Genomic DNA, 18915 nt, shown 5'->3' with positions numbered 1-18915 from the left:
AGAGCTAGAAACAGCTAAGTGTCATGAGGGAGATACAGATAAAAGAAATAAAGATAAAAAAGGAGCTTCTGGAAATGTTTAAATCCAGAAAAAATAGTTTGAGGGCCTCTAATATGAAGAAACTCTTAGGGCCAAAGTCATAACCCTTAAAATCCTATAACAAACTAGAGATACAAGACAGTACTCCAGTACTTCCCACAAGTTCATTCAGGATTTCACGGAAATTTCCAAATTGCCAGGAGTACTTAGGGTTAGGAAAAAAGTGATCATCTAATTTGGCACATCTAGGAAGTGGGGGTGGTGGTGGTGTAAATTACCTGACTCATAACTTTTTCACAGTTGTTCTGCAGAGATACAAATAAAGATCAGAGATGGTATAGATGTAGCCTAGAATTAGAGAGAGCCTTTGACCCTGAATTTTCAGTAAGGACTAAAGAAAGCCCTAAACTCTGAAAAAATATTTACTCTCTAATTTGTGATTTTTAAGCTAACAGTTGATAATTGCTATAGTTGCTCTTTGGATCTTCAGGAATGAAAAGACCCCTAAAACTAAGTAAGACTCAATAATTTAATTTTGTGTTTATATACTTAATTTATGTGTTCATTCAGGCAATATCGGAGACTGAAGTTTGAAATACATAATGGAATATACAAACCAAATACATCACAATCTCTGTACCTTCCATATCCTATGCCGTGTCACTAGGAATTACAGTGGACCCTTGAACAACACGGGTTAGGGCACCCACCCCCATGCAGTTGAAAATCTGTGTATAACTTTACAGTTAGCTCTTCGTATCTGCAAATCTGCACTGCAGATTCAACCAACCTGTGGATCATGTAGTACTGTAGTATGTATTTAATGGAGAAAAAAAAAATCCACCAATAAGTGGATCTGCGTACTTCAAAACCCATGTTGTTTGAGGGTCAACTGTATTTTGGAAGTCACTAGAGGATTCTTGTGCTGACAATATTTTAAGAAGAAACAACAGGATAAAAATTATCCTCAAGCAGATATATGTATGGTACATTTTCAAATTAGATAAAATGTGAGCATAACTTTAAGTTCATGGTGCAGAGAGAAAACAAAAATAAAAATGGGAATACCTAAATTTTATATAAAGAGCATATTTTCTTATCTGGAAGAATTACTCCATGATTGGTCCCCAAAAGAATTGCAGAGGGCATGCTTGGAAACTCAAATTTTTATATAAATCTAGAAGAGCCAGAAAAGATCACAGCAGATAATGAGTGTAAAATAGAAAGAGAAAGTATTTTCAAAGGGAAGTAGTTGAAGAATAGAGTTCTCTCTTAAATTTAAACATTTTATCTGATATTACAAGTCCAAAATCTGAGAATAGAGCAATTTATTGTAGGTATTTTTTTCTTACATTTTTGGTGACAGAATTATTTCTCTGAGTGATTGCATATTAATAAGATAGTTTCATACTACCAAAAATCCTTACCTGGGCCCCCAAAGACTCAACTGGATGCTGCTATTAACTATTTCCAAGTAATGTGTTTCCAATTGACCCAGGTTTTAAATATCCTTAGTTCAAAAAGTTCTTTCCTATATCTAGACTAAATTTTTCTTACTGTAATAAATCAAAAAGGTCAAGCTGAGTTTATCTGGCCTTGAGTGTAAAAATGATTGAAGAGCAAAAAATGATGAAATTATACAACATTCCATACATACAAGATAACATTTTATGATAGCTGTAGACTTTTATAGCCACTGCTATTTGTGCTTAGACACAAACGGGGGGGGGGAAAATCATCAATAACAAAGTTAAATACTTCTATAGCTTTGCATTTTAGAAAGTAGTATTTATTTTTGAAACTCTACTTAAGTATAATAAAAATAATTCACAAATAAGCATAAGCTATATAGGAAGCTATACTAATATTCTATAATGATTAAAATCACTATATATTGATCTAATCTCTTATTTCCAAACCAAATTTCAGATAAAGTACCTTACCTCGTTTCTCATGATTCTCCAAAGATTTAGTGTAATTCGGCCAACAATATTTATCTCACTCATTGTATCCGACCCATAGTCATCTCTTTCGGCTGCAAATCTGTTCTCAACTTTGTCATCTATAGAAATGAATATAGGTTGCATCAGGACTCACAGAAACCAAATTTCCAAGCAAACCATGCAAAAGAAAATGAGAATAATAAAAATTCAAGATGAAGATTAAAGATTAAATGTAATTCAGTTTATTTTTTATTAGACTTAAGAGAATAATCATTATTTTGACTAATAAAACAGTTTCTTTCCTCTTTAAGTTATAAAAGAATTTTGTGAAATAAATGTATTTGAAAACTGTATAAATTTTTTAATAAAAACACATATACACACATTTTAAAAAATAAGTGCTTTTTAAATAGGATGATTACTGGTGCTATTTGTTTTTTAAATAAATTTATTTATTTTATTTATTTTTGGCTGCGTTGGGTCTTCGTTGCTGCACACGGTCTTTCTCTAGTTGTGGTGAGTGGGGGCTATTCTTTGTTGTGGTACGCGGGCTTCTCATTGTGGTGGCTTCTCTTGCTGCGGAGCACGGGCTCTAGGCACATGGGCTCAGTAGTTGTGGCTCGCAGGCTCTAGAGCGCAGGCTCAGTAGTTGTGGCACACGGGTTTAGTTGCTCCACGGCATGTGGGATCTTCCTGGACCAGGGCTCGAACCCGTGTCCCCTGCATTGGCAGGAGGATTCTTAACCACTGCACCACCAGGGAAGCCCTGGTGCTATTTTTATGAATACCTAACACCACATCATTTCTTTGGTGTTTGGATGAAAAATATTTATTATTAAACTGGTCATTTCTTGGGGAAAAAATGGTAGAATTTTTAACCTAAACAATTCTCTGAAAATTTGTTGACATTAATTAATGATTTTCATATTCAGGGTGAAATTCTATTAACTACGCATGGAGAACTAGATGAAGAGTTCCTCTTACAGTGAACAGAGTTCTGAGTCTAGTTTCTAAGTGATGATTTTATGTAGAATTAGAAATTAAAATTTGTTTCTCCTATATAACACTGGGTATACATGAATGTTGTTGATAGAGGCTCTAGAATAATAAATATATTTACCATATTTGAATGTCTATTATGTTCTAAGAACTTTACTAACATTATTTATTTTATTTTAATACAGCCACTTTATTATAATGGATATAATTCCCTGTGCTATACTGTATGAAACTAACACAATACTGTAAATCAATTAAAAAAAAGTTTAAAAAAGTGTTGTATTTTTCCTTTCATTTTTTCATTTAACAAACACATAATGTTTACTATGTTCTCAGGCACTGTTCTAAGTATTTTATTATAGCCCTATGAGGTAAGTTCTATTACATCCCTATTTTACAGATGAACAAATTGAGGTATCGGTAAGTTAAGAAACCTATCCTGTTGGATGTCTGAATCCTGCTGGCCAGAATTTGAACCCAGGTGGTTTTTCTCCAGAATGTGTGCTCTTTACCATTGGTGCTCTTTACTATGCCTCCCTAAGCATGCCCTTTCTACTGCACCATACTGCCTCATAAAAATGGATTCAGCAGTGTTCTAAAAGGACAGGAGCTTTCATTCATTATTCTGAAGTCATATACCTTACTCATTACAATTAATTAATTAATAAGTGCACTGAACACCCATGCTACCTATCCTGAATGTTCAGAAACCTATCCCCAATGAAATGTTGAAAAAATTGAGATATATCACTATTCCTATCACTCAAGGGACAGAGAAGCTACAAACAATTAATGCAATGAAAAACTAAAAGCAGCTCTGCCTTTTTTTCTAAACTTTTGCAAAGCTCAAAATATTTACTGTCCTTGAATCTTCTAGCCTCAACTTTTCCCTTTACATTTACCAACACTTTAGATAGTTTATTGACTTCATAACCCCTTTCAGGAGGTATCTTGATTGGTTTTACTAACTTTGTATTTGATCTTTACACCTCCCAAAGTATATGCTACTTTGTCCTAGTCCAGCTTGTGGGGAGGGGCCTTTAAAACAAAGTTATTAAAAATTCAGTAACTATAAACAAAACATAATTTAAAAAATGCTTTAAAAACTAATTTTGATATGAATATTATTACTGCCCCTCTCTTCAATTAGAATCACACTTTTGGGGAACAGCCTTCAAAATTCAGGTAATTTTTTAGCCTGACACACAAATAAAAAAACAGTTAGTGTTCCTCTACCATCTATCTCCTCCTTCCTCACCAAATGGATAAAACATAGAACCAAACAAGTAAAATAAAATTATGGTATATCAAGTCAAAGAAATGTTATGTGCTTCATAATGATTATAAAGACTATCTCATAATGCAGAAAAATATTTATGTTAAAATGCTGGATAAAAATGGGATATATGTATGATTAAAGTTTATAATGGAGTTATGATATATCTAGAACTTACACAATTTAGTATTAAAAATCAGGCTAAAACAATAATCTTGTCTTTATTTATTTGTAATTTGCCCTGTAGTTAACAGTAAAACGTTAATACTGCTTCCTACCTGGCACCCGAGAGATCATGTGGCATAAGTCAACACTCAGTGCAGCAGCCCTCTGTAAGAGGTAACCCCAGGAATGCATCTGAATCTCATATCCTAGCAGAATATCAGGATCATACCTAAAGAAGGAATGAAAATATTAAACAAGGACCACACATTTGAACCTTTAACCAGAAGAACTACTTCTTCATGATATAAATTACAAAATTAAAAATCTACATTTTATAATGTTTCTCAGGTGGAAAAGGGTGATATAGTGGTACCTACAGAATTTCTATAGAGGAAGGGGTGGGATGGTTAGAGTTCTTAGTTCAAAGCTACTTTTGTAAAAGCAAAAGTAGTTTTTACTTAGATTATGTATTTACTTGATATGACTTGGCAAAGAGGCTACTAAAAATTGGGGTGGGAGGCAGGCATTACCAGTAAAGTGTATGAGTGAGGGTATAATTGAGATATAATGTGGGTAGGGGCGGGGTGAAGTATGAGGGCACGAGTGGATACTGTATTTTGAAAATGATCCCCCAGGTCATTTTGTTGTCACTTTTCTACCCCTCTACCCTCTACTGTCCTTAAACAGTTGTAATGCTGAGAAAGAAAATGAAAATTTCTTCCTTTTCCCTCTTAGTAAAGACTTGGTCCTCACATAAAGTAAGGCCTCCGTAATGATAAGTTTGTCCTCTAAACTTAAGAGGAAGGTGACTCAGTTTAATGGAATTAAATATTAATAGGGGTGAGATTAATGTGGGGAAGCTAAACATCAGAAACTAGGTGAAAAATATGCTCACTGTGGTCACACAGTTGCACTGGTAGAACTGAACTGACAATCTGCATCCACCTTAGAAAGAGCTGCTTTGTACTTCTTCTGAGGACTTCCACAGTGACCACCACCATAAAAAAATGTTTGATTATAGTACAAAGGAAAATAAGCATGACGATTTACTTCAGTGGGAAAATTGTGTGGGCAAAAGAAGAACTGATTACAGTCTTAGGTGGAGAACAAAAACTTTTGAGAGTGAAAACTACTGTAATGCTATCAAATTAGAAGTTCCAAATTACTCTGATTATTATACCATTATTCATAAAAGCCAAAAAAGCAGAGTGAAAGATCACAAAAATTTATAAAGTTGGGTTTTACATAACTGCTTATAAAGTCACTCTGAATTATGGGATGTGCAGCCTGTCCATATTACATCACTTAACACTTTTAAGTTTCATCCAATGTCTACAGTTATAGATTACCCCAGTTTACTAATGTAAGCAATATATGGCTACTCTGCAAGTCTGTGGTAACAATGGCTCATGGGCAGACCAGATCTATTTTTAGAACTTGTTTGCTAATATTTTATCATACTTCCGTAGCTAATTTCTTTAAATGGGTATTGAATGACATTAGTTTTTACTTAGATAACAAAAATAAGAATGTCACAAAAATGTCTCCTTACTTAAGTGGCTAATGTCAAAAGAACTAGGCTCAAACTTCTGCAATAATATTCTTTTCATTTTTCCTATTCCTTAAAGGCCCTATAAAATACATTCCCTAATGTAAATTTCAACATCTGGTAATCTGCTTGTGATCCACTGTTATACTACAGACTTACAAAGTAGCCTTCAAACTTGTCAGGAGAAAAAGATAACATATATCCATGTGCTTTCCTCTATATAAAAAGGACTGAAATTTCTGAGAAAACCACTTAATTTAATAAAACTGATTAATTTAATAGAACAGCCAAATGGATCTTTTCACCGACCTATAAAAGAGTTTTCTTGGTAGAAAGTGCCACGTGGCTGGTAATTCTGGAACAAAGAGCAGGATTATAACACGAGAGAGCGGGGAGAAGCAAAAGAAAGCAAGGCAATATGCAACAATGAGGCAAAGGCTCAGTCTCAGAGATCAGAGGTTAAAAGGGTAGATTAATTCTTAAAAAGGAAGTCCAGAAAAGTCCTAGGGCTTCAAGAAAAGAGAAGTCTCCCAACACCCTTCCTGCTCATTTGTCTTCTAAAATAACATCCAATATCTCAACACGTCTTTTGTTGATAGCAACTTCATCAACTCTTCCATTAAAGTTAAACTCTTCTCAGAGCAGTCAAAGATGATCTGCATGACAAGTGCATCTCCCTATAAAACTAACTATGTAATGTCTAAATTTGAGAAACTGGGGCAGAAGTGTTAAGTGACTCTAAGGATCGTCAGGGAAAGGAGATTTGAAGGATTCCCATACACATATGAAAGAACCTATGCAGCTGACTGCATTAATACTAAGAATATTTAGAACAGGCATTACAATTTGGTCACAGTTAACCTTGATCTTGGGAAGACTTTGGAAGATTGCTGGAGTACCTATCACATACATTTCTGAACATGGGTACAACATGAAGAAGATGCCAGATGATTACAGAGCCCTTCTGTTATAACTCTTACACAGTTCTTCCACCTTCTTCATCTGAATTTTTTTGATTCATGAAACATCTACTTATTATAAGAATTATTATTCCAATCAGCTACTTGCTCTGTTGTGGTAACTGACTAATAGAGTGATTAAGTACACTTATTTTCTGATAATGTTTTGAAAGTATTTTTTTCTCAATTAACAAGTACCTATTTTATAAACTACTACTGCTCAGAGATGACCGCTGGGAAAAAAAAAAGCTACCCTTAATGCTTCTCTTAATGGATTTATTAAATAGAGTTTGTTCTTTTAGAAAAACTGTCATTTCAGTATTTTGAAGATCTATTATGTATATTTATTTTTTGACCTAGAGGCTGTTTAATTTTACAAGACTCTCAAAGCTGATAAAACATCTTTTTCAAGTTCAAAGTCCCAAGGATTCCGTATTTCTTCTGTGAAAACATTCAGTGACAGTAACAAAATCTTGGTGACTTGCTCTGCAATTTTTGTAAATTTTATTCACTCTACCAGGTTTCTAAAAGTTATAGAAAGAACAAGGTTGGGTAGATAGGATTAGCAGTGAAGAACAAAACTGTGCTTCTGATGAAGCATCCGAAAAAGCAGCAAAGATGAAAATAATTTTATTTGCTTAGGCAGAAAAAAGCTGCTTTACAATTAATATTTTAGATAACCCAATAACATCTGTACAGATGAGAGGTGAGGGGGCTCTAACTAGGGGAGTGGCAATGGGCATGGGGAGGGGGAGGGGAGAAGGAAGTATCTTGAAAGATAATTCTGAGGTTAAATGGATAGGATGTAATGCATGGATTAGAGAAGAAAAAAAGGTAGGACTCAAAACTTAAATTATTTAAGTTAGGGAGTCTGGGGAAATGTGAAATTAATAGTTCAAGGAAATACAGAAAGAGAAAAATGTTTGTGACAAGAAGATAATGGATTTGGTTTTACTTGTGTAATATCGCTTTGCACTATTTTATGTGTTTGCCACCTGAGCAGGTAAATATTAAGAACAGAAAAATAAAGACAATAAACCTCTTTGACAATATGCATCTGTATCTTATTCAATCTTATATTCAGCACTTGAGAACTGTACCTTACACACAGAGTTAACATTTAAGTACTGACCAGGCTAAGAGTTTTATGTGCTTTATCTCACTTAATTCTCATATCTATTACCCCTTTTACATATGAGGAAACCAAAGTTTAGAGAGATAAGTAACTTGCTCAAGACAAAAAGACAGAGCTGGCTCACTCCCAAGCCTATGCTCTTAGCAAAACCTGTGTAGAGTAGGTACTCAACAAATGAGGTGTGAGAAGGAAATAATCTTTTAGGGAGTTGTTTGGACTAATATATAAAGGATATTACAGAAATGAAATGTTGATATTTAAGCATTTTTCTTCTTTTTCTAATAGCCATATGATCTTTTGAGTAAGAACCAGAAGTTAGTTTTATTTTGTTTACTCCATTTTTCTTAACAACCAGTATAATTCATGTTATGGACATTTAAGACAGTTACTACACTTGCAAATGATTGACAAGATTCTCAATGTTCGCAGGTAATCCTATTGCTGGGAATAAACCTAACAAGGAGAAGACAAGCATTCAAAGCCCAGGGACATTACTGGATATGTGCTGGCCCATAAAATGGTATCTGCCTAAAACTCTTACATGTTCCTTTTGCTAAGCTGCTTGCAGTGGGGGCACTGAAAGTACCTGACATGTTGATATCTCTATAAGAAGATAAAAGATAGGACTGACAATGGCAAGACTCAAATGGATGGGAATCCATCCAGTCACCAGTGCTATAAATAGTAAAAATACATTCCTCTTTTTTCCTCCCTAGAGTGGTGGGTAGCAGCATATCATTTTTTTATGCTTTGACATTTAATCTAATTTTGTTTCACTGAAAACGTTTTCTGGTTTTCTAATTTTCAAATGGTTTATGTTAACCCATCTGGGATGCAATCAGATGTTGAGTCAGTAAAACATCACCTTGATCTTTAATGCAGGATACTGTCTCAGTTTTATAGGAAAAAGTTCGACTACAAAAGCAGAACAGAAAGGCTTGAGTGTAACAAAACGCTCAAGGACAGCTTTTATCCATACATCAGGATCCAAAGAGTATTTTCCAGCCTGCTTTAGGCATTTAAAAACCTAAATCTAGCAATGGGCAATGGCTACTAAGAGTTATACTCTTGAGAAAATGCAAAGGAGATCCACTTAATTGTTTAATTTTTAAATTAAAAATTTTTTTGTTAAAAACTCTTTTTCATAAATTTTGACAAGATTCTACTATCAAGCATCAAAGCCAACTATCAAATGGTCAAGAGATTTTCAAGAAACTATGTGCAGGGCTTCCCTGGTGGCGCAGTGGTTGGGAGTCCGCCTGCCGATGCGGGGGATACGGGTTCGTGCCCCGGTCCGGGAGGATCCCGCGTGCCGCAGAGCGGCTGGGCCCGTGAGCCATGGCCGCTGAGCCTGCACGTCCGGACCCTGTGCTCCGCAACAGGAGGGACCGCAGCAGTGAGAGGCCCGCGTACAGCAAAAAAAAAAAAAACAAAAAAAAAACAAACTTATGTGCACAAAAGCGTATATACCAAATAGTCTTAAATTTATGAACAAATTGCATTCCAAAGTTTTTTGGAAATACTGATTTGTTTAAAACTCAGAAAACATTTTCTAAAAAAAAAAAAAAAAGAAAAAAAGGAACTGAAATGGTGGCTGGCTCCCAAGGTAGAAGACTATTTAATGAATAATACAATTTAACTTTAGTACAGTTCCCCATTATTTCATCACCATAGAAAAATGCTAAAATCCAACTGGGAAAGCTAGAGGCTAAGCTAATATTTCTCTTTCACTGGCCCCAAATACTGAGTATAGAATACTCTTTTTCTTATCCCTAATCTGCTGGAAATGGTGATGGTGGTTGGAGGTGAGGGCAAAATCCCTTCCGGGCTAACTTTTCTTTCAAGGGCCATAGGAAGGGATTCGCTTCCTATTTTTAAAAATTTTTTTATAAATTTTTTTTCTTTATTATTTATTTATTTTTGGCTGAATTGGGTCTTTGTTGCTGCACGTGGGTGAGGCAAGTGGGGGCTACTCTTCATCGCAGTGCGTGGGCTTCTCTTTGCGGTGGCTTCTCATTGTGGAGCACAGGATCTTGGTGCGTGGGCTTCAGTAGTTGTGGCTCGCAGGTTCTAGAGCGCAGGCTCAGTAGTTGTGGCGCACGGGCTTAGTTGCTCCATGGCATCATGTGGGATCTTCCCAGACCAGGGCTTGAACCCATGTCCCCTGCACTGGCAGGCGGATTCCTAACCACCACACCACCAGGGAAGCCCATCATTTCCTATTTTTAACTTTCACCTATATTACTCAACAGTAGCACAAAAGGACTCTGAACAAAAACTGGAAAAAAAAATCAGAAAATACAAAACAATACCTCTTTATTATATGTGCAATTTCTTGAAAAAGTGCCTTCTCATCAGCAGCATAGGTAACTTCTAGTCCTGTAATTCCAGATCTAATAAGTAATGGGGTCTGATATCTGATATCTAAGAATAAACAAAATATTTATTATGTATAATTGTTTAAGTAATATTATCCCTTACTTTTGAGTAAGACTATGCAGCTAAATACTTTAAAATGAGACAGCATTCCCCAAAGTAAATACATAATTAGCTCAGTTTATTGAAAATTTTCTTAAAGGTTTTCTAGTACAACATGTAACTGAAAATACAAATTTCATATTTTCAATTATTTTCCTGAAAAGTGTACATTCACAAAATTCTCCAGATAACGTGTCACCCAAAAAGAAATATTATTACTTTGTTTCCTCCTACAGGAAGAGGCTTGCTTAGTGGAGAATATTTTACTCAGTGGTATGCTGGAGAATGCTTATAAGCACCTCTCCAGGAAAAAAAAAAAAAAAAAAAAAAAAGCCCTGATTTGTACTGCTTGCCTATATCCAAGATGTGAAAACTTCCCACCATGGCTAATTTGAAATTACCAATGTGACATCAACTAGTTCAAAAATTTCATGAAAATTTAGCAATTGGCTTGTGAACTGGTACAAGCCAGCTCAAGCACATCACTGATTAAACTGCAAATTCCTGTACAGTTTTGTTATATGTTAAGAATTCCTCCTCAATTGACTGAATTCACATATTACTATTTAAAATTGCAGAGGAACACCTGGTATTTTATAAAGTGCCTTACATGGTATCCTATATGAAGAACCTCTGAACCAAAAGTGTATGTATTTAGGAAGAGATATCAACAAAATCAGAACATATCTTAAGTCTTTTATAAACCATTAACTTACAGTAGTAACTTAACTTCTTAAAGTAAAGAGAAACTCTGTATTAGCAGCAAAATACCAGCATGCATATATAAGGAAGGCTGTCCACCCAACCTAGAGATACACAATCATTTGACTTCAGTATTAACAATTAGTATTTTATATAATAATATTTAGATCAAATTAGATATGCTAATTGGAAATTTTATTAAGCTCTTTATATTGTATTGTTTCTGACTTCTAACAATAATTCAAGAATAATGAATTTAGGACAAAGCTATGGACAACACTTCCTACTCCCACCTCAGCAAACATTTTAGAGAGGAGTTCCTTATGCTTGCTTGGTTTAGATCTTGAGCACAGAAACTGTGCCATTAAAAGGTTCATCCTAGTGTAGGTAGGTATAAAATTAATAAAAATGAACAATACCTTGACTAGAGACTGTCTTGTCTTTATCAATCACTATTACACCTGTGAGTTCAGTTTTGTCTGTATCCAGTAGTGGAGTGTCAGATGAGATGCAGTAGAACAGAGCACAGATTGGGTCAAATTCAGGATCTGGTTCTAAGTCTCGTCTAGTTCGAGCATGTAATTCCACACTGATTAGAGTAAGATTTTGTATCTATAAAAGGAAATAAAAATCACGCTTTTAAACATTTTTTTTGAGACATGCCGAAAGAAGTATGTTTCACTAAGACTCTAAGGAAATACACATGTAAAATTACAGAAAAAAATGGTTATAAAGGACACATTCACAATTTAACACTCCACAAATTAAAACTAGACTTTTACTTCTAAGATTAGGTTAAATCAATTCACGTTTTTCTTTTAGAAAATCTGCTTACGCTGTAATTTCTTAATGACAACACACACTTAAAACTATCTGTCTAGAGTACATGCAGTGCCTCTCAATTTTCACAATTTCTATTTGAGAAAGAGAATGACTAGTCCAGGTGGTTGTACATTCAAACCAAAGTCTGTTTGTTTTACTTTTTACTTTCTACCCAGTTAATTATAGTTTTACCTATATTTTAAACTGAAAGACAGATATTTTTTAGTTTGAAACTCCTACCTATTAATCCTCTGAGGGCTACTTAAATTTAGACTTTTGTACATAATAGGCAGATTTTTAATTACAGTTTTTCCTGAAAAGAAAAAAATCATAAGAATTGTATGGTGTCAACTACACAGTAGCCAGATTTAATTACAGTTTTTCCTGAAAAGAAAAAAATCATAAGAATTGTATGGTGTCAACTACACAGCCAGATTTTTGCCCATGCACATTTTCTCTTTGACATATAATGCAAAAAATGTAATATTTTGCTTTTTACACTTATTTTCCTATGCTAATAAAAACTCTTCTTAACTGTAATCCTTTGTTCTCTTTCTAAGACAAGAGTAAGAATAAACTCTGGATAAGAAAAACATATATGTTGGATGATTAATGATTACAGCTAGAATTATAGCCATCACTGTACCAGTAGGATACATATACCTGGCAATGAAAAATTAGTAGACTACTGGTAATTACTCAGATCATATAAATTTAATAAAGCATTTATATTTTGTATTTATCTTGCATGCCATCTGTTGAAGAAATGTAAATGCAAGGCTCTCCTTAGTGATGGGAGTAGAATTTGGTAGATATCTTTGGAGGACAACTTAGAAATATCTACCAAAATTTTAAAAGGACAGAACAAATTAGGGGTTACCAGTGGGAAGAGAGAAGGGGAGAAGGTCAAGATAGGGGCAGGGGATTAAGAGATAAAAAACACTATGTATAAAATAAATAAGCAACAAGGATATTTTATACAGTACAGGGAAATACAGCCATTATTTTAAAATAACTTTAAATGGAGTATCATCTATAAAAATATTGAATCACTATGTTGTACACCTGACACTAATATAATGTTGTAAATCAACTATACTTCAATTTTAAAAAAAGACATATCCTTTGATCTAGCATTTCTACTCTTGAGAATAAGCCTGTAGATATATTCATATATGTAGCCAAAATATATGCACAAAGATGTTCACTAAAGATGATAATATTTTCAGTTTTTTATAAGTTAAAAAGACTAAAAACCTAAATGTCTATCAGTTGGGAACTGGTTACATAAATTATGTGGCTTCCATAAAAACTACAGAATGGAAAACTCTGTAGCCTTTAAAATTTTCAAAAGAATGAGCCAGATCTACATGTCCTAAAATGGAAAGACCAACATAATACATTGATAAATGGAACGAGTGTAGTATGCTTCCATGTATGTGAAAAATGTTAAGTACATGCATAGAAAATGTCTGCAAACAGACAAAAAACATAAAACTGTTTATTGCTTTTGGGGAAGTGGATTGTTTACTCAGGTGGGAGAGAAGCTTACTTTTCAAAGGAAATCTTTTTGTCTCTTTTTTTTTTAACATCTTTATTGGAGTATAAGTGCTTTACAATGGTGTGTTAGTTTCTGCTTTATAACAAAGTGAATCAGCTATACATATACATATATCCCCATATTTCCTCCCTCTTGCGTTTCCCTCCCATCCTCCCTATCCCACCACTTCACTCTGTATGACAGACTCTAGGTCCATCCACCTCACTACAAATAACTCAATTGTGTTTCTTTTTATGGTTGAGTAACATTCCATTGTATATATGTGTCACATCTTCTTTATCCATTCATCTGTTGATAGACACTGAGGTTGCTTCCATGTCCTGGCTATTGTAAATAGAGCTGCAATGAACACTGTGGTAATTTTTTGTCATGATGTGAAATTTTTTACCATGTACATGTATGTAATAGTGCATGTATTCATTAGTAAATTTGTTATTAAGTACTTTTTAAAATATAAGAACATTGGGCTTCCCTGGTGGCGCAGTGGTTGCGCGTCCGCCTGCCGATGCAGGGGAACCGGGTCTGCGCCCCGGTCTGGGAGGATCCCACATGCCGCGGAGCGGCTGGGCCCGTGAGCCATGGCCGCTGAGCCTGCGTGTCCGGAGCCTGTGCTCCGCAACGGGAGAGGCCGCAGCAGAGGAAGGCCCGCATACCACAAAAAAAAATAAAATTAAATTAAATTAAAAAAAAATAAAAATAAAATAAAATAAAATATAAGAACATTTATTATGCATGTATAAGGCATATGGAATAATAAAACAAATTTCCAAAAATCCACCACTTTCCTTAAGAAATATACATTGCTGTTTCTATTTTTTAAAAACACAATATTAAAAAAAAAATCAAACCAAGTAAAATGGGGAGTTAATGAAAAGAACTTTTACTTTTAAATATATACTCTTCAGGATTTATTCTTTTAAACAATAAGAATGTACAAAAATGTGAAATGGAAAACCTCTCTCCAAACCCAAACAAAACAAAAAAAACCCCACTTTAATTAGAAAACAATGAACACCTGGAAAGACTATGGAGAAGACTGAATACAATTTCAGGTCAAAAAGAGTCTTGGAGGTTGACTTATTTATATACCAGGCCAAAGTGCCCTCAAATTTTGCCTTTTTATTCCTCGACATAAAACGCATTAGTGTTCTTAGGGGCATTTTTTTCTAAGCCAACATATGGAATGAAGAGATGGAAAGAGAGATTTACTGAGTGTTATCAGTAAAGAGGTGGGTAAGAAAGGGACAAGGGGGGCAGAGTCAAGATTGCATAATAGGAGAACGTGGATTCACATCTCCTCAAAACTAGGGCACCTGCCAGACACCAGTGGGGGACCACAGACACCTAGGGGATGGGAGGAACCCCCAGCGACTGGGTAGGACGTGGGGCATGGGGGGAGTGAAGGGGGAGGAGAAGTGGAGGTGGCCCAGGACTGCCGCCCCTGAGGGGCGGCTGGGGAGGGGAAGGGATCCCATGACCAAAGGGGGAAATTGGGGGACCACTGGAAGGGCAGAGGATCAAAAGGGAGCATGGCCACGCTTCCCCTGCCCACGTGCACCCCCAGGAACCTGATGAGATCCTGGGCCTGATCCTCTGCCCACCTAGGTGCGCTCCAGCCATGCAGGTCCTGAAGGAATGGGAGGGAGGACAGGGGGAGCAAAAGTAAAGGCTGGACCTCTGGGACCGGCACCCCTGAGAGGTGGCTGGGGGAGGGAAAGAGTTCCTACACCCAGTGGGACCCACCCATGGTTAGGGGTCCAGCGGCAACGGGGGAGACCCTGGGGGAGACGGTGCGGGAGTGGTGCGAGGGAATGGAAGGGAACAGGGCCAGCGCTTTCCCTGTCCACTTAGGCACCGGGGAGCCTGTTGGGCTCCGGGCCTAATCCTGTGCCCTCAGAGCCTCCCTCCTGCAGAGTAGAGCCCAAGCCCCACCCCTACACCCCCACCCAGGGCCCCACCTCTACATTCGGAGACCCACCCCAACGCGCTGGGCCTAAACCCCACCCACACACCCTCACTCAGGGCCCTACCTCCAAACTCTGGAACTCCACACTCCAGAGGCCCTCCTTTCCACATGCTGCCTCTCCCCTTCCACAAGCAGGTCCTAAGGAGAGGCCCCACCCCACACTTGAACACCCCGCCCACCACGCACCTAGGTCCTGCCCCACCCTAAATCCAGCCCCTGCCTAAGTTACACCCCCCCACCTAAACTCCACCCCCATAGCCAAGGCTTTTTTCTTTCTTTTCCTTTTTCCTCTTTTAGATTGGGGTTCTGTTTTGGTTTGTTGATTCAATGTTGTTGATTCTTTAATATTTTTGTTTTTCCTAATAAATCTTTTACTTTTTTTATTTTATTTTATTCTTTATACTTTGTTATTGTTCTCTCCTTTTGGCTTGTTCCCTCCCCCCCGTTTCTTTTTTCTGTTGTGGTTTTATTTTACCTTGTTGCAGTTCTTTCAATTATAGTTTTATTTTTCCTAATCTATTTTTTATCTTTCTAATTTTATTTTTTATTCTTTGATATTGTACTGCTCCTTTCTCTCTCTCTCTCTCTTTTTTAACCGTGCCATGAAGCTTGCGAGATCTTGGTTCCTAGGCCGGAGATTGGGCCTGAGTTCCTGTGGTGGGAACTCTGAGGCCAAACTGCTGGACTAACAGAGAACCTCAGACCCCAGGGAATATCAATCGGACTGAGGCCTCCCGGAGGTCCTCATCTCAGCACCAAAACCCAGCTCTATCTAACTGCCTGCAAACTCCAGCACTGGACGTCTCAGGTCAAACAACCAGTGAGACAGAAATACAGCACCACCCATCAAAAACAAACAAACAAACAAAAACTACAAAAAAATACGTTACAGACAAAGGAGCAAGGTAAAACCCACAAGACCAAATAAATGAAGACGAAATAGGCAACCTACCTGAAAAAGAATTCAGAGTAATGATAGTAAAGATGATCCAAAATCTTGGAAACAGAATGCAGAAAATACAAGAAACATTTAACAAGGATCTAGAAGAACTAAAGAGCAAACAAAGAGTGATGAGCAACACAATTACTAAAATTAAAAATACTGTAGAAGGAATCAACAGCAGAATAACTGAGGCAGAAGAAGAGATAAGTGACCTGGAAGATAAAATAGTGGAAATAACTACCACAGAGCAGAATACAGAAAAAATGATGAAAAGAATTGAGGACAATCTCAGAGCCCTCTGGGACAACATTAAATGCACCAACATTAGAATTATAGGGATCCCAGAAGAAGAAGAGAAAAAGAAAGAGACTGAGAAAATATTTGAAGAGATTATAGTTGAAAACTTCCCTAACATGGGAAAGGAAATAGTCAGTCAAGTCCAGGAAGCATTTTTCAGCAGAAACACTGCAAGCCAGAAGGGAGTGGCAGGACATATTTAAAGTGATGAAAGGGAAAAACCTACAACCAAGATTACTCTACCCAGCAAGGATCTCATTCAGATTCGATGGAGAAATTAAAACCTTTAAAGATAAAGCAAAAGTTAAGAGAATTCACCACCCAACCAGCTTTACAACAAATGCTAAAAGAGCTTCTCTGGGCAGGAAACACAAGAGAAGGAGAAGACCTACACAAACAAACCCAAAACAATTAAGAAAATGGTATTAGGAACATACATATCAATAATCACCTTAAATGTAAATGAATTAAATGCTACAACCAAAAGACATAGACTGGCTGACTGGATACAGAAACAAGACCCGTACATATGCTGTCTACAAGAGACCCATTTCAGACCTAGGGACACATACAGACTGAAAGTGAGGGGATGGAAAAAGATATTCCATGCAAATGGAAATCAAAATAAAGCTGGAGTAGCAATTCTCGTATCAGACAAAATAGACTTTAAAATAAAGACTACTACAAGAGACAAAGAAGGACACTACGTAATGATCAAGGGAGCAATCCAAGAAGAAAATATAACAATTGTAAATATTTATGCACCCAACATAGGAGCACCTCAGTACACATGGCAAATGCTAACAGCCATAAAAGGGGAAATCGACAGTAACACAGTAATAGTAGGGGACTTTAACACCCCACTTTCACTAACGGACAGATCATCCAAAATGAAAATAAATAAGGAAACACAAGCTTTAAATGACACATTAAGATGGACTTAACTGATATTTATAGGACATTCCATCCAAAAACAACAGAATACACTTTCTTATCAAGTGCTCATGGAACATTCTCCAGGATAGACCATATCTTGGGTCACAAATCAAGCCTTGGTAAATTTAAGAAAATTGAAATTGTATCAAGTATCTTTTCCGACCACAATACTATGAGACTAGATATCAATTACAGGAAAAAAAACTGTAAAAAAATACGAACACATGGAGGCTAAACAATACAATACTAAATAACCAAGAGATCACTGAAGAAATCAAAGAGGAAATCAAAAAACACCTAGAAACAAATGACAATGAAAGCACAACGACCCAAAACCTATGGGATAAAGCAAAAGTAGTTCTAAGAGGGAAGTTTATAGCATACAATCCTACCTCAAGAAACAAAAAAAATATCAAACAATCTAAACTTACACCTAGAGCAATTAGAGAAAGAAGAACAAAAAACCCCCCAAAGTTAGCAGAAGGAAAGAAATCATAAAGATCAGATCAGAAATAAGAACTGAAAAAGAAATGAAGGAAACAACAGCAAAGATCATTAAAACTAAAAGCTGGTTCTCTGAGAAGATAAAGTTGATAAACCATTAGCCAGACTCATCCAGAGAAAAAGGGAGAAGACTCAAATCAACAGAATTAGAAATGGAAAAGGAGAGGTAACAACTTACACTGCAGAAACACAAACGATCATGAGAGACTTCTACAAGCAACTATATGCCAATAAAATGGACAACCTGGAAGAAATGGACAAATTCGTAGAAAAGCACAACCTTCCAAGACTGAACCAGGAAGAAATAGAAAATATAAACAAATGACAAGCACTGAAATTGGAACTGTGATTAAAAATCTTCCAATGAACAAAAGCCCAGAACCAGATGGCTTCACAGGCAAATTCTATCAAACATTTAGAGAAGAGCTAACACCCATCCTTCTCAAACTCCTCCAAAATATAGCAGAGGGAGGAACATTCCCAGGCTCATTCTACGAGGCCACCATCACCCTGATACCAAAACCAGACAAAGATGTCACAGAAAAAAAAAACTATAGGCCAATATCTCTGATGAACATAGATGCAAAAATCCTCAACAAAATACTTGCAAACAGAATCCAACAGCACATTAAAAGGATCAT

General features: G+C 36.2%; 1 protein-coding gene across 2 annotated transcripts in view; it reads right to left on the bottom strand.

Moving 5' to 3' along the window:
- Positions 1-18915, bottom strand: part of REV3L (REV3 like, DNA directed polymerase zeta catalytic subunit) — a 195610-nt gene that overhangs the window by 49103 nt on the left and 127592 nt on the right. For both annotated transcript variants that reach the window (XM_024115548.3, XM_024115550.3), the window contains 4 exons: positions 11665-11857; positions 10378-10489; positions 4536-4651; positions 1983-2101 (listed from right to left, as the gene is read on the bottom strand). In XM_024115548.3, coding sequence (XP_023971316.1) covers positions 1983-2101; positions 4536-4651; positions 10378-10489; positions 11665-11857 — 540 coding nt within the window. The remainder of the gene's footprint in view (positions 1-1982; positions 2102-4535; positions 4652-10377; positions 10490-11664; positions 11858-18915) is intronic.

The sequence above is a fragment of the Physeter macrocephalus genome, chromosome 10 (genome assembly GCF_002837175.3).
Source record: "Physeter macrocephalus isolate SW-GA chromosome 10, ASM283717v5, whole genome shotgun sequence".
In the NCBI taxonomy this organism is placed as follows: domain Eukaryota; kingdom Metazoa; phylum Chordata; class Mammalia; order Artiodactyla; family Physeteridae; genus Physeter; species Physeter macrocephalus.
The sequence above is the reverse complement of the archived record's forward strand: the minus strand, read 5'-3'. Positions and strand labels throughout refer to the sequence as shown.